The sequence below is a fragment of the Eumetopias jubatus genome, unplaced genomic scaffold, assembly GCF_037043125.1.
Source record: "Eumetopias jubatus isolate StellerSeaLion01/CBP00866 unplaced genomic scaffold, mEumJub1_p1.0 scaffold_5, whole genome shotgun sequence".
Lineage (NCBI taxonomy): Eukaryota > Metazoa > Chordata > Mammalia > Carnivora > Otariidae > Eumetopias > Eumetopias jubatus.
Window position 1 is genome coordinate 45,937,611 of NW_028274811.1, and position 22,307 is coordinate 45,959,917.

The 22,307-nt window shown below is 35.5% G+C and overlaps 1 protein-coding gene across 1 annotated transcript in view; it reads left to right on the forward strand.

Moving 5' to 3' along the window:
* NDUFAF2 (NADH:ubiquinone oxidoreductase complex assembly factor 2) overlaps positions 1-22,307 on the forward strand; it is a 136,211-nt gene that overhangs the window by 84,904 nt on the left and 29,000 nt on the right. The window contains exons 2-3 of the mRNA XM_028123884.2: positions 2,520-2,609; positions 15,106-15,146. Coding sequence (XP_027979685.1) covers positions 2,520-2,609; positions 15,106-15,146 — 131 coding nt within the window. The remainder of the gene's footprint in view (positions 1-2,519; positions 2,610-15,105; positions 15,147-22,307) is intronic.

Consider the following 22,307-nt stretch of genomic DNA (forward strand, 5'->3'; position numbering starts at 1 on the left):
GTTGGCTCCTGTGTCCTGTATCACCATGTATATTGCTGGGCCTGTCTCTGTAGAACAGTGTGGTGTCCCAAGTGTGGTCTGCAGAATGACTTTAGGTGATACAAAGATACCCATTAAAATTGTAAATATCTGTCTATTTTATATGTGTTTAAACAAAAAATACAACTACCGTTGACACTTGAACAGCACAGGTTTGAACTTTGCAGGTCCACTTACGTATGTATTTTTTTCAATAAATAAATACACTACTATAGGTGTCTTTTTTCTTCTTTATGATTTTCTTAATAACATTTTCTCTTTTTTGGCTCACTTTATTGTAAGAATACAATATAGAATACATATAGCATATAAAATGTATGTTAATTGACTATTTATGTTATCAGTAAGCCTTCTGGTCAAGAGTAGACTAGTAGTTTTTACGGTAAGCTATTAGTAGTTAGCCAAAAGTATTAGGTGGATTTTCTTTTTTTTTTTAATTATTTTTTTATTTTATTTTAATTCCAGTAGAGTTAACGTTAGGTTGGTTTTCCACTACATGGAGAGGTTGGTGACCCTATCCCCCCATATTGTTCAGGGGTCAACTGTAGTATAAGTCAAGCAGTTCATGGTATTTTTTAGGGTAAAGGAGAAGTGAATATTGAAAGAAAAACAAGCCAAATTAAAGAAAAATATTAAGAATATAATACTATAAAGTATGACAAAAAACACAAAGCTGGATTGAATGAAAATTGTCTGACGTTTAGGACTCTGTGCTCTCGATCCTTCTTGCTCTGTCTGTGTCCAGGGTTCCCATACCCTATTCCAGAAGCACAACAGATGAAATCTGTCTTTTACCTAACTAAGCCTCTCATCTACCTAATACCTGGAGATCTCCCTTTTTTTTCTTTTGTTTTAACTGAATAGGTTTTATATTTTTCTAAACAGAGGAATAGGAAATCTGCTATCCTAGGGCAATTAGCTTTAAATCCATGGCAGTAGCTTTAAAATTTTTTAGGTTTGTAAAATAATGTTGTTACTCCTGCAGTCTTTAAATCCCTGTACCATTGACCATTATCTACATGAATTCAGACTTTTTGTTTTGACTGTTTTAATTAAATCTAATGTTTTATTATTAAGTGAAGAAACTATGCATTGTTTTATATAATAAAACTCATTGGGTACACCAATGTCAATTACTTATTGTTGTGTTAGGACTTATTAAGCCTATACATATATTAGATTAATGTTTTTGTTATCAAAATCATTTTTAAATGTAAATTAGACCCTAAATTTTTGACACCTGATCAGGTACTTAAAATTGCTCTATTTGCAGGGATGGAAATTTTTTGTTGTGATAAGTAGGATTGTCTTTACAACTATTGTATGAAAGCATATTAGTATGATTAAGTGTACAGTTTGTGCATAATTTCTTACTCAGTGGGAGGAATAGACTTCATTCCCAGTTCTTAAAAATTATGCAAGTAGGACTTATTACAAAGAATGGAGTAGTAGCCCAAATTTCTCTCCCTGACTGGTGTGATCATTGTTAAACCATGCTCCTCCTCTGTTACCACTGTCTCCTTGTTTCAGCTTGCATTCCCTGACTATGCAGGCACACTTGCTAACTTTTGGGAAGTAGCAAGCTTACCTGGTTTCCCCAGGCTCACAGGCTCAATGACAAAGGAACATGTTTTGAAACCATCATTTTGACAAAGCTGCTTTGAAGGATATAATTGAGACTTTGTAGAAACAGAAGAAAATACAAAATAGTTTTATGTCTTTTATATGAACTTATAATACATGCTAATCAAATTTTTATTATTGAGAAAAGTAAGCCTATTGCATTCTCATCGCATCCCCAACCTGTCTACACCTTTTTTCTTTACTGCTCCCTCTGCTCTCATGTTTCTGTATTGCTACCATCCTGTACCAGTGTTGATCTCACACCTGAAGCACGGTACCTATAACTCATCAGCTTTTGCCCTCTTCCTTTAGATCCAGTGAGAGGTAGTCACTCAGATGGGTCATAGAATCCAACCTGTGATTTGGCTCCCTTGGGTTTGCCAGTGTAATGTGGAGACAGAGTGGCAGCAGGATCTTGTGATTCACTGCATACTTAGTAAGGGCCATGAATAGGGATTCCAGCAGCTGCTGGAACCTCTGATACACATACTTGCAGAATTTGAAGGACTCGAACACTGTTGATTATTAAAATGGGGGTTTTTTTGGTTATTTTGTTTAATTTTTTTGGCCATTAGTGCCCGAAGATTAATTGGTTGCTCCTTTTTTTTTAACACAGCATCTAGATTTTTTTTCTACCAAAATTGATTTTGCGTACTGTGTAGGAAATTTAAAAATTTTGTAATAAGTTTAGAATTTGCTTTTTCTAAGGTACCTAATTCTAATGGAATCTATTCTTTTTCCTGATAATTCTTTGACCATATAAGGAGATATGCAGTATCCAAAGAGAAAATATTACTTGTAGTAACTGCTGTGTCATGAGTTTATTTAAAAATAAAATAATGGCTTTTGTCTTATAGGACAAACTATTCGAGAGAAAAGAATTGTAGAAGCAGCAAATAAAAGAGAAGTGGACTATGAAGTTGGAGATATTCCAGCAGAATGGGAGGGTAAGTTTGTGTTTTTAGTAATATCTTCTAGAAGGCAAATTGTTTATACAAAATCAGATGTTTATTCTTCTTACAAAAACTTTGGTAATCTAAATCTATGAATTTTTTTTTAATATTGCATTTCTTTGAAAGTTGTGAAGGTGTCACACTCTAGTACAGGAACATATGTCCAGTGAAAGGAACTTGTAAACATTAGCAGAGCTGGTACTAAGGTGAGCAGAGTGAAGCTTCTACAATACAGGATTGAAGGAGGCACTCGCTGTCATGTGCTGACTGTATACTTGCACTCCTCCAGAGTTTAAGTATCGTTTCTGGCACTCACTACCCACGTGAACTTGGAAAACTAATTTCATACTTCTCAATCTTAGTTTACTCTTGTACAAATTGTGGATAATACTTGCTGTCACCATCTGGAATATTTGCTCAACTTAAAATGACCCTGGTAACTGACCCCCTGTTAAGACAAGGATGGACACTTGATTCCTATCAGGACTTTCGAATTAGGGTAAGAGTTCAAAGTGAGATAAAACGGGTGCAGTCAGTCTTTCAATACGACTGGAACCATAACATACAATTGTGGGTATTATCTTCAATCAACTATCCAAGCTTTGTTGCAGAAAAAGCTGATCTACTAAGAAGAAAATAGAAACCAGTCTGCAAAGAGAAGAGTATAGTGAGACTGAATATTTCCTAGGTTTCCGGCAAGTTTCCAGTTCTCTGTTCCATTTCTTTCTAAATGAAGTTCAGATGCGTATCTGTCTTTGAGTGCTAGTGCCACCCCATATCCTTGTAATAAATTTCCCTTTTCCTTACCAGTTCTTTGCCTAACACCTGTCACTAAGTGACAGTAAATATACTAAGTGCTCAGTAAATATATATTGAATACATGAAATCCAGCATTTTTAAATGGATTTTAGAATATCTTGTTAATTTTTACAAAAATGCCTCCTGGGATTTTTGGTGGGATTGTGTTGAACATATATATCACTTTGCAAGAACTGACATCTTAACAATAAGTATCTTCTGATCCCTGGACATTATATTTCTCTTAATTTAATTTAGGCCTTTTTTTTGCACATCTTTTGTCAGAATTATAAGTATTTCATATTTTTGATGCTATTGTATATGATAATTTTTTTCAGTGTTAATTTTTGGTTGTTCATTACTATCATATAAATATGCAATAGGTATTTGTATATTGATCTTGTATGCTATGGCTTTGCTAAGCTCAGTTGTTAATATAGTAGCTTTTTTATCAACTTCATCAGATCTTTTTTTACTTAGAAGATCATACAGTCTGTGAATAAAGGCATTTCCTTCATTCCAGCCTGGATGCCTCTAATTTTTTTAATCTTACCTGTTTGCACTGACTAGAACTTCCAGTATACTGTTGATTAGAAGAGATGAGAATGGACACTCTTGACTTGTTCCTGATGTATTACTCTTTTTATACATTGTTGATTGGTTTATTTAAAATTTTGTTTAATACTTTTATCTTGAGGTATATTGGTTAGTAACTTCTTTTTCTTGTAATGTCTTTGCTTGGGTTTTGTGTCAGTGAAAGCTGATCTCATGAAATGAGTTTGGATATATTCCTTCTTCAATATCTTCCAAAACTTTATGTAGAGTTAAAATTATTTTTAAAAAATATTTGGTAGACTTTACTACTGAAGCCATCTGGGCCTGGAGTTTTCAACTACAAATTAAATTGCTTTATTAGATTTAAGATACTCAGGTTATCTATATCTTCTTGAGTGACCTTTGGTAGCATGTTTCTTTCAAAGAGTCTGTTTATTTCATCTAGATTTCCAAATTTTTTTGCATAACACTGACCATAATATTTCCTTATTATTCTTTTAATATCTTTAGAATCTGTAGTGATGTCACCTCTCTCATTCTTGGTTTTTATGGCTAAATTGTGTTCCCCCAAAATCTATGTTGAAGTCTTAACTCCAGCACCTCAGACTATATTTGTAGACTGCATTTGGAAATAGAGTCTTTAAAGAGGTAATCAGGTAAAATAAGGTTATTAGGATGGGTCTTAATCCAATATGACTGGTGTCCTCATAAGAAGAGGAGGGTAGGACACAGACATATACAGAGGGAAGAACTTGTGAAAACACAGGAGGAAGACAGCCATCTCCAGCCTGAGGTGAGAAACCTTAGAAGAAACGGAACTTGCCAACACCTTGATCTTAGTCTTCTACCTTCCAGAATTGTGAAAAAATAAATTTCTATTATTTAAGCCACTGAATGTTTGGCACTTTACTTTGTTATGGCAGCCCTAACAAACTAATGATTAGTATTAAGGATTATTTATGATTCTATTTTATTTCCTATTGTTGGTTTTCAGCTGTATCTCCACTGAGTGGCTGTTTTGGGTTTTATAGACTATATCTTCCACATATCAAAATCTATATTTATGTGATGTTTCCACTTCATATAGATACAAGAACCTTACAAAGATGTACTGCCATTTCTTCCTTCTAACATTTCTGTTATTGTAATATATTTTAGTTCTACTTGTTACAAACTACACACTGCATTGTTATTTTTATTTAAATAGTGACCTAAGGGCACCTGGGTGGCTCAGTTGGTTAAGCGACTGCCTTCGGCTCAGGTCCCACACCGGGCTCCCTGCTTAGCAGGGAGTCTGCTTCTCCCTCTGACCCTCTTCCCTCTCATGCTCTCTATCTCTCATTCTCTCTCTCTCTCTCTCTCAAATAAATAAATAAAATCTTAAAAAAAATAAATAAATAGTGAACTAAGATTTAGAAAGATTTAATCAATAAGAAAAATAAGACATTTATTCATATTGTTACAATTTCTAACATTCTTCATTCCTTTTTGTAGATCCACATTTCCATCTGTGATCATTTTCCTTTAGTGTCTAAGGCTTCCTTTAACATTTCTTTAAATGTGAGTCTGCTAGCATTGAACTCTTTCAGCTTTGATATGTATGAAACATATATATATATTTGGGGGGGCAGAAGGAGAGGGAGAGAGAGAATCTTAAGCAGGCTCCTTGCCCAGTGTAGAGCCCAAACAGGCCTCAATCTCACAATCCTGAGATCCTGACCTGAGCTGAAATCAAGAGTCAGATGCTTAACTGACTGAGCCACCCAGGCACCCCTGTATGAAATATAAAGATATTCCTCTGGCTATAATAGTCTAGGTTGATAGTTTTTTTTTTCCTTTTAGTAGTTTAAAGATACTTTACATGGTTTCTATCGAGAAATCTGTTGTCATGCTTTTCTTTGTCCCTTTGTGTGTAATGTGTATATTTTTCTTGTCACTGTTTTAAAGTTATTCTTTTTTTAACTGGTTTTCAGAAATTTGATCATGATGTACCGTCATATAGTCTCTTGTGCTTGAAATTTCATGAGCTTCTTCGACCTATGGATTTGTAGTTTCAGTCAATTTTAGAAATATTTTGTCCATTATTTCTTCAAATACTTTTCTCTGAGTCCCTTTCTGTCCTTCCTTTTGGGGACTCCATTTACAATTTTAGGCTATTTGAAGTTGTCTCATAGTTCAAAAACACTGATCATTTGTGGAGGTTTATTTTCTTTGAGTTTCATTCTGTATGGTTTCTCTTGCTGTATCTTCAAGTTCACTAATGTTTTCTTTTACAGTGTCAAATTCCTACCAGTCCATCCAGGGTATACCTCATTGCAGACATTGTAACTTTCATCTGAATAAGTTTGATATGGGTCTGTTTTATATCTTCCATGTCTCTACCTAACCTGTTCAATCTGTCCACTAGCTTTTTGAACATATGGAGTACAGTTATAACTGTTTTAATGTTCTTATCTGCTAATTCTACCATCTGTGTCTGTTTTTAGTTGGTTTTGGTTAGTTGATTTTTTTTTCTCCTCAATATGGGAAGTATTTTCCCACTTCTTTGTTGGCTTCGCAATTTCTGATTGGATATCAGACATTTAAAATTTTTGCCTTGTTGGATACTGGATATTTTTATATTCCTATCTATATTGTTGAGCTTTGTTCTGAGGCACAGTTAATTTACTTGGAAAGAGTTTGATCCCTTCAGGGATTGCTTTTAAGATTCATTAGTTGGGACTGGAACAGAGTTTAATCTAGAACTAACTGCACTGCTGATGCAAGTCCTTGCTGAGCACTTTCCTCTGCCCCATCAATCATGAGGTTTTCCACTCTGGGTGGTGGAAATTTACATTACTCTTGACCCTGTGTAAAACGTGAGAACTGTTCCTTCTGATCCTTTCAGGTGGTTCTTTTCCTGGTCTTAAAAGTTTCTTACTCACATGAACTCATTAGTGCTCTGCTGAATACTTGATAGCAGCCTCCTGCCAATCTCCACAGTTTTCTCTCTGTGTAGCTGTGTCATGTCTGATAGTCTGTCCTGCGAATTTTAGTCAGCTTGGTCTCCCTAGACTCCCAGCTTCATCTGTATAACATAGGTAGTATGGTGAATTTTAGCAGGATCCCCTCCCCATGCCACAGCCTGGAAACTCACAGAGCAGTAAGTGAGGCACTGTTTCTTTTAACATTCTAAAGGGATCACTATATTTCATTACTTGATGTCCACTGTCTTGAAAATTATTGTTTCATGTAACTTGTCCCTGTTGCTCCATGTTGCCTAGAAGCAGAAAACAGCTTTCTTTCAATTCATTTAATCAATTTTAAATTCATTTATGTGTTTTGCATGAATCAGCAGTTTATACCTTTTTTATTGCTGACTAGAATTTTCTCATATTGATATACCAATTTGTCCATTCACCAGCTGTAGGACATTTAGGTTGTTTATACTTTATAACATTTATAACTGGAGCCACTAAATAAATTCATATTTCTATTCAGGTATAAATATATGAACATAAATTTTCACTTCTTTCAGGTAACTACCTTGAATTGGCATTTCTAGGTCAGGTGGCAAGAATAGATTCAACTTAAAACTGCTAAACTGTTTTTTAACATGGCTATACCATTTAGCTTTCCCGTTAGCAGTGTATGGAAAGTTATATTTGCTCCTCATCTTCACTAGCCTTTGGTGTTGTCAGTGTCACTAGATCTGATCCATTGTAATAGGTGTGTTGTAGTGTCTCATTGTGGTTTTAATTTTTATTTCTCTAGTGCCTAGTGATGCTGATCATCTTTGCATGACCTTGTTTGCCATTTGTATATCTTCTTTAGTGTCTATTCTTATCTTTTTGCTCAGAAATTTTTCATTTGATTGGGTTTTTTTCCCAACTTATTTTTGAGGGTTCCTTATTTATGTTCAATACAATTCCCTTACCATGTATGTGATTTGTAAATATTTTTGTCCCAGTCTGTGGCTTGTTTTTCCATTCTTTTGACAGTGCCTCTTGGAGAGCACACATTTATAATTTTAATGAAGTCCAATTTATCATTTTTTTCTTTGATATATCATGATCTTGGTGTTGTAAGAAATTTTTGCTTAACCCAAGGTCATGAATATTTTCTCCTGTGATTTCTTCTAGAAATTTTATAGTTTGGGGTTTTAGACTTATACCTGTGATCCATTTTATTCTATTTTTTTGTATGATATAGGTATCAGTTTTATTTATATGGATATCCAGTTTTTTCCAGTACTATATTTTTATTGTGTTAAAATACACATAGCATAAAATTTACAATCTTAACCATTTTTAGGTGCACAGCTCAGTGGTATTAAATACATTGACTTTATTGTGTAGCCATCACTACCATCTATCCCCTTAACTCTTTTCATCTTGTAAAACAAACTCTGTACCATTAGACAATAATTCTCCGTTCTTCCTTACCCTTCCCTGGCAACCATCATTATACTTTCTGTCTTTATGGTTTTAACTACTCTCCCAGCACTATTTCTGAAATGACCATCCTTTTCTCACAGTTTTAGCACCTTTGTTAAACATCATTTGGGTATATAGATGTGGGCTATGTATTCTCTATTCTGTCCATGGATCTGTCTGTCCTTTTCCCAATGCCACACTGTCTTGATTACTGAGACTTTGTAATAAGTCTTGAAATAGGTAATTTGAATCCTCCAATCTCTTTTTCAAAACTGTTTTAATTAGTTTGGGCCCTATGTCATTATATATGACTTTTACTATCAGCTTATCAGTTACTACAAAAAAATCCTTCTTAGATTTTCATTGGGAATGTATTGAATTTATAGATCAGTTTTCATTGGGAATGTATTGAGTTTTCTATGAACACAGCATATTCTCTCCATTTCCTTAGGTCTGTCCTTCATTTTTTCATCTATAATTTTTTAGCTTACAGATCTGGCACATATTTTATTAAATTAAAACCTAAGTGTTGGGTCACCTGGATGGCTCAGTCCATTAAGCGTCCAGCTCTTGATTTCAGCCCAGGTCATGATCTCAGGGTTGTGGGATAGCATGGGGCTCCTCGCTCACCAACCTGTGGTAACCACCATTCTACTCTGTGCTTCTATGAATTCAACTTTTTTACATTCCACATAAAAATGAGATCATGTAGTATTTTTCTTTCTGTGTCTAGTGTATTTCATTTACCATATCTTCTAGGTTCATCTGATATTGTCACAAATAACAGGATTGTCTTCTTTTTAAAGTTGAATAATATTCCATTGTAAATATGTGTGTGTGTGTGCACACATACCACAATTTCATTATTCATTCATCTGTGAATGAACACTTATGTTGTGTCCATACCTTGGCTGCAGAGAAAATGGGAGCGCAGATATCGCTTCACGACAGTGATTTCATTTCCTTTGGATATATACCCAGAAGAGGGATTGCTGGATCATATGGTGGTTCTTTTTTTTTTATTTTTTGAGGTACCTCCATACTGTTTTCCATACTGGCTGTATCACTTTACATTCCCACCAACACATAACACTGACTAGTTAGAATTTAAAAGAATGATGATACAAAGGGTTAATGAGTATGTAAACTTTGTGTTTATATACACAAATGAGTACCTGAAACTTTCATAAATAGTTTGGCTGAAGTGTAAATGGTACAACTACTTTGGAAAACAGTTTATTAATTCTTTGTAAATTTTTAACATACACATACCCTATAATCCAGAAGTTCTGTTGGATATTAACCCAGAGATATAAAAACATAGGTCTACCCAAACACTTGTACCCAAAGTTTTCGTAGCAGCTTTATTCATAAAAGCCCAAAATGGAAAGCTGTGCAAACACCCAACAAAAAATGAGTGGATAATAGCACTGTTATTTTTCTATACAGTGGAATACTGTGTAGTGATAAAAAAATGAACTGCTACTATGCTCGTTGTATTTGTTTTTTATTGCTCCATATCAGTATTACCACACACTTAGTTTAAAACACTACATATTTATCATCTCCTAGTTCCTGTGGTCACAGATCCAGGCACAGCCTTGATGGGTTCTCTTCTTAGGATCTCACAGGGCTGCAATCAAGGTGTCCAGGGCTGCTTTCTCATCTGGAGGTGTGAGTGTGGAAGGATCCACTTTCCCACATGTGTGGTTATTCATAGCATTCATTTCTTTACAGTTGTAGGACTGTGAGCTTTAGTTTTTCGCTTGATGCTGGCCAGAGGCCACCCTAAGCTCCTAGAGGTCACTGGCAGTTCTTTCCACATAGGATCCTCCAACATGGCCACTTTTTCCCTTACAGCCAGCAAGGGAGAAGCTCCAGCAAGATAGATGCTGTAATCCTACCTAACATAATCATGTACTCATAGACATCCCATCACCTTTGCCTTATTATCATAGTTAGAAGTAAGTCACAGGGCCTGCCTTCACTCAAGGGGAAGAGCCCACACACAGGTGTGGACATCAAGAGATGGGGGCTGTGGAGCCTACCTTAAGAGTCCGTTCTCCAGACACAGTTACATGGATGAACTTTAACATTATGTTGAGTAAAACAAGTTAGATGTAAAAGAGTACATACTGTAAAATTCTGTTTATATGAAATTGTAGATAAGGCAGAACTAATCAACAGTGACATTAAGTGTAGCACTAAATAATTAGGGGCTGTGGATGGATTAGGGTGGGTGTTTGCATGTGGTCAGACATTAGACAATTTATGGGAGTGATGGAATTGTTCTATATACTGATTGTGATGCTGGTTAGAAGGTTGTATACTTTTTCAGAATTTATGGAATTGTACACTTAAAATGGTTTCACTATATCTCAATAAAGTGGATTAAGAAAAAAGAACAATAATCATCATGAGCATCACAAAATATTTAACTTAAATGTGCCAACTAAATCTAATAATATCTTTTAAGATATGCCCAAGGGTCAGTAATCAGAAAGTGACTCATTTCATAATATATCATTTGAAGGATTTTCACAGTTAAAAAATATGGATTCTTATTTTTGTAGTTTTTTATAATGTATACACACCCAGAACTGGCAAAGATCATTTTTTAAAAGATGAGGCTTTATTATACTGTTGTCTTTTCCTTAAGTGAAGTATACAACCCATATTTCTAATATAGTATCTTTTGGATGCAAACTGTTGACAAGCTTTCTGTAATTTTAGTTCTGAATGGGCACTGTACTGACTCTAGTGATAAATGTCTCATTTACCTTAACCCCAGTTGGTACTGCTTCTAAAAGTGTGTTAGCCATTTTCAGTGCTTATGGAAATTTGAAGAATGTATGCTTCATGAAGTATTTTCCTGCTTGCTTCTTCTAGTCTCTTTTAGTGATTAATGGGAACTTTAATTTGCATGCTCACTTTTACGCTTATTATAATGTGTTATGTTCCAATAAGAGTATTAAAGTTCAATGAAGATCTCATGCATACTAATGAGAATGCAAATGAACATTGATGAAAGAATGCTAGGATCTTAAGGCATAAACTGTCCAGTTATCTTGCTAAATTCTACTCAAACAATGGTTACATTATAATGAAGACTGATACAGAATCCACCATACAGATATAATTAGCAATGGCAAAATCATTATATAATTTATAATTGGATAGAGGTTCAGTTCCAGATTGTTATGAGGATAAAAAAAAAGAAATGTAATGATTTGATATTAATGCTTATTTTTATTCCTTCCTCTTCCTAACCTTTGCCAACCTTCAGCAGGATATTGCCTTTGTTGCAGATAGTTATTGGGAAAGTTAGATAAGATTATATAAATGAGTGATCACATCGAATATTTCCAGCTGTAACCTTTATTGGATACATAGCAGTAAATGGGCATCAACCATAATCTCAAGAACATTTCAAGTATCTGGTTATTGTAGAATTATACAAATTTATCTCAGCAGTTGCATTTATTTATCTAGATAAAACAAAGATCTTTTTCCTTGAGCCATTTAAAACAAAGCTAAAGAAGTCCTGTATCCTTCCTGAGAGAATAGTGTGTCTCATGAGGGCGACTATTCTAGGCAGTTCTTAATATGTTATCTGAGTTATATTGCATTCTTCCGTGCATGAATTTTATAAACTTATACAAACCAGTAAACTTTAGAAAACACATCAGTTACTCAGTCTATTAATTTATGTTGGGACTTTAAAAAATTATTGAGATTCTATTGAAGTATTCTTCTAACCTTACCAAAAAACTGAAAATGCTGTTTTATAGACTCATCCATAAGACAGATTGTTGTTTTTCTCATGGTAATAGTAAGTATGCATCGTGCCATTATACTTTTCAGCATGATCTCATGCCAATAGTAGGTGTTCACAGACTCTCAAATACATGGTATTCATTAGTAAAAAGTATAATAGTTAATAATGATTTTTATTTTAAATAATATGAAAGTGTTTTTTAAATTTTATTTTATTATGTTATGTTAATCACCATGCACTACATCATTAGTTTTTGATGTAGTGTTCCATGATTCATTGTTTGCATATAACACCCAGTGCTCCATGCAGTATGTGCCCTCCTTAATACCCATCACCAGGCTAACCTATCCCTCCACCCCCCTCCCCTCTAGAGCCCTCAGTTTGTTTCTCAGGGTCCCATAGTCTCTCATGATTTGTCTCCCCCTCCCAATTCCCCCCCCTTCATTTTTCCCTTCCTACTATCTTTTTTCATTTTTTTTAACATATAATGTAGTATTTGTTTCAGAGGTCTGTGATTCATCAGTCTTTCACAATTCACAGCACTCACCATAGTACATACCCTCCCCAATGTCTTATCACCCAGCCACCCCATCCCTCCCGCCCCCCACCACTCCAGCAACCCTCAGTTTGTTTCCTGAGATTAAGAATTCCTCATATCAGTGAGATCATATGATACTTGTCTTTCTCTGATTGACTTAATGAAAGTGTTTTTGAATCAAGACAGGTAGTTGTCGCTACAAGGCCTTACTTATTGGTAGCTGTCATAAGGGGGTTGGCAAACTTTCTTTAAAAGGCCAGGTGATAAATATCTTGGGCTTTGTGGGTTCTACTGTCTTTGTTACAACTACTCAACTCTTGTTGGTGTAGCGCAAAAGCAGCTATAGATATGTTAACAAGTATGGCTGTGTTCCGATAAAACCTTATTTACTGACACTGAAATTTGAATTGTATGTAATTTTCATGTGTCATGAAATATTGTTCTTCATTTGATATTTTTTTCAACCATTTAAAAATGTAAAAACAAGCCGTAGTGGGTTGAATTTGGCTTGCGGGCTAAATAGTTTGCCAACCCTGCCCTGGCAGTTGATTTTTCAAAACCTTTCAGAGGTATATGGCTCATGTTGAATTATTTTAAAACAAGCCTCTGTCCTAGAAAAAAAGAACGTCCATAAATAGTTAAGTAACTTATTTTGACCATAAAGAGGCAGTTGAAAATTCCATAAAGCACTTTATTTCCTTGATTGCACAGAGGAGTCTTACTATTGCTAAGCTGGATTTTCTAACACAGGCAAAAGTTCCATTACAACAAATATTCACATAGTGGAAGTATTTTATAGTGGACGTATTCATTCAACAGCTGTATTAAGTACCTACTGTTTGGAGGCATTTAAGTGGTAGAAACATAAATCTCCCATGGATGCACCTTGCCCCTGACAGCCTTACAAGCCTAACAAGGAACATAAAATCTGTACAAGTTGTGACTAGAAATGGACCAGATAGGAGTGGAAGCTAAGAAGAAAGAGAATGCAGAGAACAGGGATAGAAACTCAGAAGTAGGTGTGTAGAGAAGGTTAAAATCCTGGGACTATATTAAAAATACATTCTATGGGATCAGTGCAAGGCCTGCAGTTGAATGTTGCTGTCTGTACCCCCAGTAGCCATTCAGTACTGGACTTGTCATGAGGACAGTTCCTGGTGCTATGATTTGAATGACAGAAGGCTGGCTGGTGGAGCTGGTCTGAAGAAAAGGGAGCTGGTGAGCAGACGGAGCTCAGGTTTTAGAGCCAGTTGAACAAGGGGTTGATTCCCAGGCTGTTACTAATTATGTGAATTTAGGCAGATTGCTTAATCTTTCTGAACCTCAGTTTCCCAATCTGTAAAATGGGGTCAGTAATCCTTATTGTCCTGCATGTAATTACAGTTACGACCTATTCCTCTTCTAGTTTTATGTTCTTTGCTTGTTGCTTAGTGAAATTTGAGAGACTGCCTAGTAGAACATGGATAGCTTTTGGAGCTAGAGACAGGGTCAAATCTGGACTCAGATGCCACCATTACTACCTAATGTATAAATTTGAGAAAGTTATTTAATTTCTCTATTAAATTAGGATACCTCACAATTTTGTAATGAAAACTAAATCAACTAAAGTGATCAGACAGTTTTCTACTTTTTAAAGACCAAATTCCTAAGTATATTTACTCACAGTTTTCTATATATCCCCATAGGCCAAGCAGATATTATTGATCTTAGTTTGTTTTTTTGAGTCTGTTATAAAAAAAATAGGTTTATGGAATAATAGTGATAATGATAGTATTAACTTAGACAATGCTTACTGTATGCCAGATTCTGACCTAAGAATTTATAGATATCATTTCATATAACTTTCACAACAACTCTAAAATGTAGATACTACTATTGTCTATATTTTACAGATAGGAAATCTGATTTTTAAGAAAATTAAATAGCTTCCCCCAGGTGACACAGCTAGTAAGTGATGAAGCTGGGATTTGAACCCAGAATATCTGATTCTATTCTCCTAAACGATGTACTATATGTCTTCCATGTGATTCTGATACATTTCCCTAGAGGCACCTGCCCTACTTCCTTCCTATTGCTATAAAGCATCAGGTACTCAGTTGAGTTCAGATGATTTTGAGGTCTGATTTTAGATGTGGACTGTCCCCTCCTTAATAAACTCCCTATGCTGTTGTATTTTTTTATGACACAAATCATGACCTGACATCATATGTTTGTATGTTTATTTTCTGTTCCGCTTCACAAGTATAAATGCTGCAGGAGAGGAGGAAATTCATGTTTACTTTTTTCTTTATGCCCAGTGCCTAAAACAATATGTAACAGGTGCTAATAAATATTTGTTTTATGCATGAATGAATAAAGTGTGCAAATTATCAAAAACTTACTTTTAAGTATCATTTTTCTTTCTAGCTTGGATTAGAAAAACAAGAAAGACTCCACCTACTATGGAGGTAAGAATACACAATGAAAATATTCAAATAGCATGTTTTTATAATGCTGTGTTTCTCAATTAAGAGTTTACATAAAGCCTCGGAATAAATATTATGCATCTTCCCAGAGTGTTAATTTTACTCCACAGAAAACAATTTAAAATGTCTTTATAATAAAATAAATGCACACGTTATGGAATGTAACATGAAATTCATGTGAATTTTTAAATGAAATAAGAAAAATGCAATACAAAACAAAAATACATTTTAGAAAGTTTAGACTGAGAGCAGCTTGCATCAGGACATTTCACCTGGTTCCTGGGAGCTATGTTCTGGTATGGGTGCTTGATGGAAAAGTCTGAGAAACACTGAATGTCATGGTCCTGTCCAAATCATGCTCTGCTTATTTTGCCCTAAACTTTATAGCAAATGTAAACTTTTATAATTTTGTATACATTTAACTCTATCAAGTATCTGAAGAAACTTCAAAATATACAATAAGCATGTAACGTGAAACAGATTAATAGTTGAATTTTTATTTTAAACTTTAAAAACATAGTTTTGGTAGTATGCAGAATAAAAAGTATAACAATGCTATGATATACATATTTTTAAAACATGTTTCATAATTTTTATTTTAAAACAGTAACAAAGTGTTCTAAAAATACTTCGTAAATGTATTTCATAAGAGGAGAATTCCCAAATTCATTAGTGTACTGCCTATTCCTTTTCTTCTATTTAGGATTTCCTTTCTGTTTTCTCTCTCCTCTCCCATCACTACTACAACCCTGATAACAAGAGAAATGGGCTCCAACACTCAGGCCCCACTTGTTGAGAGGTAGAATTCATGATGACCCATAAATTGGCATACTTATGCTCCATTTCTCCTGTACTAGCCCAACAATGTTTGTCAGCCCAGGGTCTGAATGAGTGCATCTCTAAGCCCATTTCTAGCTTTGTATGTTGCTGCCACTATGGCCCTGCCCTACTCTTGTCAGATCCTTCTTTCTAATATCAGTGAATCTTGGAATAAAAAGGAAGAAAAGTCATTGTGATCCAAGATTCAGAGGCATCCCCAGTCGTTTACAGTGGTGGGAATCATCAAGGAGCCCTCCTGAGAACCCTTCTCTTGAACATAGTAAGAGCTCCTGTTCTCAGAACTAAAGATGTTTCTTCTATCCTTAGAACTTTAAAAGCCTTCTTCAATGGAAACATTGATATGCAGAGTGATTAGATGGAGAAAACTGCAACAATTAGGCCTAAGACACCACCCCTGTAAATTTCAGGTTTTTTCACACAAGCTCCAATTAGAACAATAAGACCAAGCCATTCCATCCATGGTGCTCACATTCTTGAATATATGAAAAGGAGCCTTCCCTTGCCTCTTTTCTAAAGTTCTATCAGTCTCATCCTTCTTTATGCTCTTCTGTACCCTCCCAACACAAACACACACACACAAACACACACACACACACACCCTTTTCCTCCCTCCTGATCTTTTCCATTGTGTTTCAGGAATTTCTCTTTCTTTGTTAGCAAATTACCCTTCACCTTTAATATTTTTTTTATTTTAAAATATTTTATTTATTTATTTGACAGAGAGAGAGAGAACGCAAGTAGGCAGAGTGGCAGGCAGATGGAGAGGGAGAAACAGGCTCCCCGCTGAGCAGGGAGCCGAATGTGGGGCTCGATCCCAGGACCTCAGGATCATGACCTGAGCCGAAGGCAGCCGCTTAACTGACTGAGCCACCCAGGCGCCCCCACCTTTAATATTTTCTTAGGAACTTTCTCTACCACAAAGCCGCAACTGAAATCTGCCTGCGTTTGAAAGATAGTGAGCCTCTTCATGCTCATTTTACCACAACCCACAGAAAGAAAGTGGGTTCAACTGCCCCTTTCTTTCCCTAGTCACTTTCAAAAATATTCTTTCATTTTGTGGGCCCAGGGGAGAGTAGTAACTTGGCAATCTTAGTATATTTTTCTCCACCTGTTTATAATTTTTGTCTCTGCCAACCTCTAGGCCACTCCCTACACTGATGGTGGAGATGAGAACCAAACTTACAGACTTCTTCAGTGCCTTCCCAAGTCTTACCTGTTCCATTTTGTTTGTTTGTTTGTCTGTTTTTACTTCATCCACACTAATATCCCTACCTCAATTGAACAACTGCTTCCATAGCCACACCTTAGTTCTTAACACCAAACACCATTCTACCACTAAAACTTGTAAATTCTTAAATTCCAGATTCTGTATGTGTCATATTAAGAGAATAAAACCTATATTTAATGTAAAATAAGACAAGTATACAGAAAATGACAAGAATTAAATGTATAGCTTAATGGGTTATTCTAAGGTGAATTCCACACAGGTCAGAAACAGAACTTTGTCAGCTACTCCAGAATCATATGCCCTGTCTCAATACAACCTCCCCCAAAAGAAACCCTGAACTTGACTTTTACAATAATCCTTTTCTCACACTTTTAACTAATTTGACCACCCAGATGTACATTATAGTTTAGGGTTGTCCATTTTGTAAAAACTTCATATTTGATTTAAATATCTGTCAATCATTGTGGTTCTCCTCCACCCCTTTTATTTTCTTCTAAATTTGTCTGTTGAAAAACCTAGCCCATTTGACCTGTAGAGCTTGCCACAGTTTAGATTTTGTCGATCTTATGTTCTTCATGTAGTTCAACACGTTACTCTGTCTTCTGTCTTTCAATTTAGCAGCTGGATCCAGAGGCTGGATACTCATGTTTTGATTCTTTTGTAAAGATTGTAGAAAATGTTTGACAAGACTATGGGAGAGCACATCTGGTTGTCCCTCTTTTTGTGATCTTCACAGTTGCTTTTGCTTAATGCCTATATCAATTCATTGGAAACAACCTCCTAATCTTGCATGCCTGTTAAAACTAGTTAGTTTTCAAGATGTTACCAATCATTCAAGCTCTCAACTTTTTTTCAAGTCTCTTAGTGAACTCCCACCCCAGAGACTTTTTTCCCTTTCACTTTTACACTATGGTTAAAGGCTAGCCAGTAATGCTTAAAACGCCATTTATAGTAGCATCAGAACATAAAACAGCCTGATACAAATTAAGCAAAATATATGCAAGACATGTACACTTAAAACTACAGAATGCTGGTGAGAGAAATTGAAGAAGACCTAAATTAATGGAGAGAAATATCTGTTCGTGGGTAGGAATATTTAATATTGCTGAGATGTTGATTCTTCCAAATTGATCTGCAGCAGCAAGTGTTACACTTTATCATGCATCAGAATCACCAGGAAGGCTTGTTAAAACACAGATTTCAGGGTCCCAGCCCTAGAGGTTTTAATCCCCTAGGTCTAGGGGAAGGCCTGAATATTTTCATTTATAACAAGTTCCTTGGTGATGCTGATGCTACTGGTCCATACTTTGTGAACCACTGATGTAGAGAGTCAGTCAAATAAAAATCCAATTAAAATCCCATCAGACTTGTCGAAATCAAGATGTATATGAATTCTAAAATGTATTTGAAAATGCAAAGGCCCTAAAGTAGCTGAAAGCAATCATGAAAAAGGAGACAAAAATTAGAGGACATATACTGTCTGGCATTAAGATTTACTCTATAGTAATTACATAGTAATCAAGACAGTGTGGTACTGGCGTTGGGATATATAAATAAGTGAATGGAAAAGAATAGAGGATCCAGAAGTATATACTATACAGCCAATGGGCTTTTGACAGTAGCACCAAAGGAACACAATTACAAATGGAAAGTCTTTTTAACAAAAGATGCTAGAATAACTTAATATCCATGTGGGAAAAAAATCAACCTTGATCCCTACCTGACATCATGTACCAGTACTAATGCAAGATGGACCAGACACTAAACATAAAAGCTAAAACTTATAATGTTTCTAGAAGAAAACATAGTGGATATCTTCACAACTTTGAGGTAGGCAGGACATAGAAAGCACTATCCAGAAGGGAGAAACACTGATGAATTAAACTTAATCAAAATTAAAAACTAAGCTTATCCAAAGAGAACATTAGGAAAGCAATAAACTAGGAGAAAATAATCACAATCCATGTATTTGACAAAGGACTCGTATCCACACTAAATAAAGAATACCTCAACTCAATGATTTAAAAGAAAAAAAGACAAAACTAATAAAAACTGGATAAAAACCTTGAACAGTCACTTCATAAGATACAAGAATGATCACTAGGCATGTGAAAAGATACTCACCATCTCTAGTCGTCAGGGAAACCACAATGAGATGCCACTATACTGCACACACATGAAAAGAGTGAAAATTCAAGAGATTAGCAATAGCTATACCTAAAGCAACCATAACTTTTGTGCAGTGCTGGTTGTTGTGAAATTAATACAGCCATTTCCAAAAACTGGCTGTTTATTATAAAATCAAACAAACACCTAACCTATGACCCCACATTTTTTCTCCTGGCCTCTTTGAAGGCATGAAGGAATAAATTTTTAGGCACACTTCTTGGGAAGCTCTAGCCAAAAGAAGGTTTCATTGCTTGGCAGACCATGCAAGGCCTCCTGATATGTACCCAGCCCAGTTTTCTTACTTTTCTCCTTACACTTGGTACGCCCACTCTCCTCTCCGAGGAACTTCTTGCGGTCTCTCAGGTTTACTGTCTTTCCCCTCTCTCATCAGCTAGCACACTTCTGCTCGTGCTTAATTCCCTTTAAAATTCTTTGATGTTTTCCTCAACTTTTTATCTCATAGAGTTAATCACTCCTTTCTGAATATAACTATATGCCTTGTACAGCTGTATAGCCCTTTGAGTCCAGTATTGCCACTCTTTGTTTTGTTCATCTGTCTTTCTGACTATATTGTAAGCTGTACGGTGCAAGGATTATGTCTCATTCATTTGTAGGTCACAGACACCTAACACAGAGCCTGATTCATTATTAGATAGGCTTTTGTCAACAGAATTGGAAATCTCAGTGACATGTCAGTATATTACTTGGTTTCCATGACAGAGTTTGAATTTCTGACAGCCAATTATAAAATGACCCTGTAAAACAACATATTTTGAAGGTGAGCAGTGCCTGTCCTGCTGTCCTAGAATCCACATTTTGCTGCACATTGCCAATGTAGTAAGGCACCTGTTTATCAGTGTGGTACCAGTTGAATTAACATGTCACAAAAGTAATGAGGTAGACTTTTCCTAACAGTGACTCTGTTCCATTAGAAATCACGTATAGCAAATACTTTTAAATATTGCTTCTCCTTTCATACTGACAAAACAGTAGGAAACAAAATAAAGTTTTCCATTTTAAAAAGTAAATAGATGTACTGCCAGGTATTGACAAAATACATGACTCAGCAAGAGGTTTGCAGACAGTAGAAGAAAGCTGTAATAATGGACCTCACCTGCTTCATTTTTAATACATATGCTCCATGAAAAAGGAAGAGGAAATTCTATAAACCAGTAGAAAATGGAGTTGGAGATGGTGATGCTGTAGTCAAACAAAAGGTTGGGGTAGCGTAGGATAATACTTCACAGTAACTTGTTTACTTGACTGTGTTCTAAGATCTGAACTGGAAGCTCCAAACTCGTTTTTGTCCATGTCCAAGGTGATTCGGATCTAAAAGATATCACAATTACTAAAAGACACGTGAGTTTGAAATAGTTGCCAGAATTTCAGTATATTAATTTACAATAGTAATTCAGTTGGCACGGGAGAAAAACAGTAGGTTACCTGGTGAGTATGGCTTTAGGATATGGGGAGTTAAGTAAAATACATGTTTTAATTGCATCAGGCCTAAAATTGCCTGTTGTGTCCATCTTAAAATAGGGATAATCTGACCCATAGGAATGGAAATATTTAAATAGAATTGGCCACAGTTCCCAACATCTGTCTCTATCCTAGGAATAACCTTATGATTTGGAATAGGAAAAATTGCTACATGCTGGTGGAGGCTTTCAGGGACACACTGTATGGATTGCCAGTGTTTGTCTCTGTGATTGTCTTTTTTTCTTTGCTTCCCCCTTCTGACTGACATATTATTGATTTGGCTCTTACAGTGGTTATATTATGATCAAACGTTGCTGGCCCTGCAGCCATATTCTTTCCTTTATTCTTTTCACATCTCTGTTCTGGCCTATATTGTGTTGATCTTACAGTTTAACTTTCAGCAAGGAATCTTATTTCTGAATTCTTGAGGTCCATTTTACCATTGTCTCCAAGTAACTGACACTTACTGATTGAGTTCTCAGTGCCCAGTATTATTATGTTCGTTTTATAAGTTACAGAATTGAAATGTCTTAAAATGGATATTTGTGCCTATGTAACCTCACTTTCCTGATACCTTAAATTGCAAGGATGGAGGGTATGTTCTTGTGGAAAAACAGACTCCTGCCTCAAACCTCACACTATCATTTTTGGTTATACAGTGGAAATGGGTGAGAAAATTGCAGTATGCTTGTATGCTGGGTTACAACATCATTCATTAAAGATGAATGACCTGGAGCTGTGTGTATCAGTGGGGCTAAATCTCAGAAACATGATGTCAAGCAAAAAAAGAAGTTACAGAAGATTTCATACAGTATGATACCATTTCTATAAAGTTTGAAATCAAGGAAAGATTAACGGACCTTCAAGCATAATTAGCAAGTTAAGCTATGAATTTACTTTTATCTTTTCAAGCCTAATGAAAACAACAGCAAAGCGATTTATTTTAAAAAGCATAAACCTACAAGGTCAAAGAAATTGAAGAGGAAAAAACAGCAACATTGTTTTGGAAGCTGGAAAGCAGATGAACAGGTGGTAACAGATTTAGCAAAATTGAGAATGTCTTCTAATCTGGCAGAGAAGAAAGCCCGGAAGCAACCGGGTTTACATCACAGAACCCCCGAATGCTCAGTAATTGGCAATGCCAGGAAATTCTAAAAGTGGAGTTGAGGCTGGTGCTAAAAACAATAACCTGGTTGAAAATCTGTTTAGGAAGCAATTAGATGCTAACCAATAAATTGTAGGCAAAATGGTAGAATTGGAAAAATCACCATTTTTCAGTGATTATTGTAAATAGCTTACTCAGGAAAAATCATTAGTGTGTACTAAAGCCAATAGGACAGATTTTGTTGGGAAACAGGATATTTACATGAGCTTAAGGTATCTCCTTACAGAATACTTATTAATTACAAAGGGGGGAGAAAAGGTAC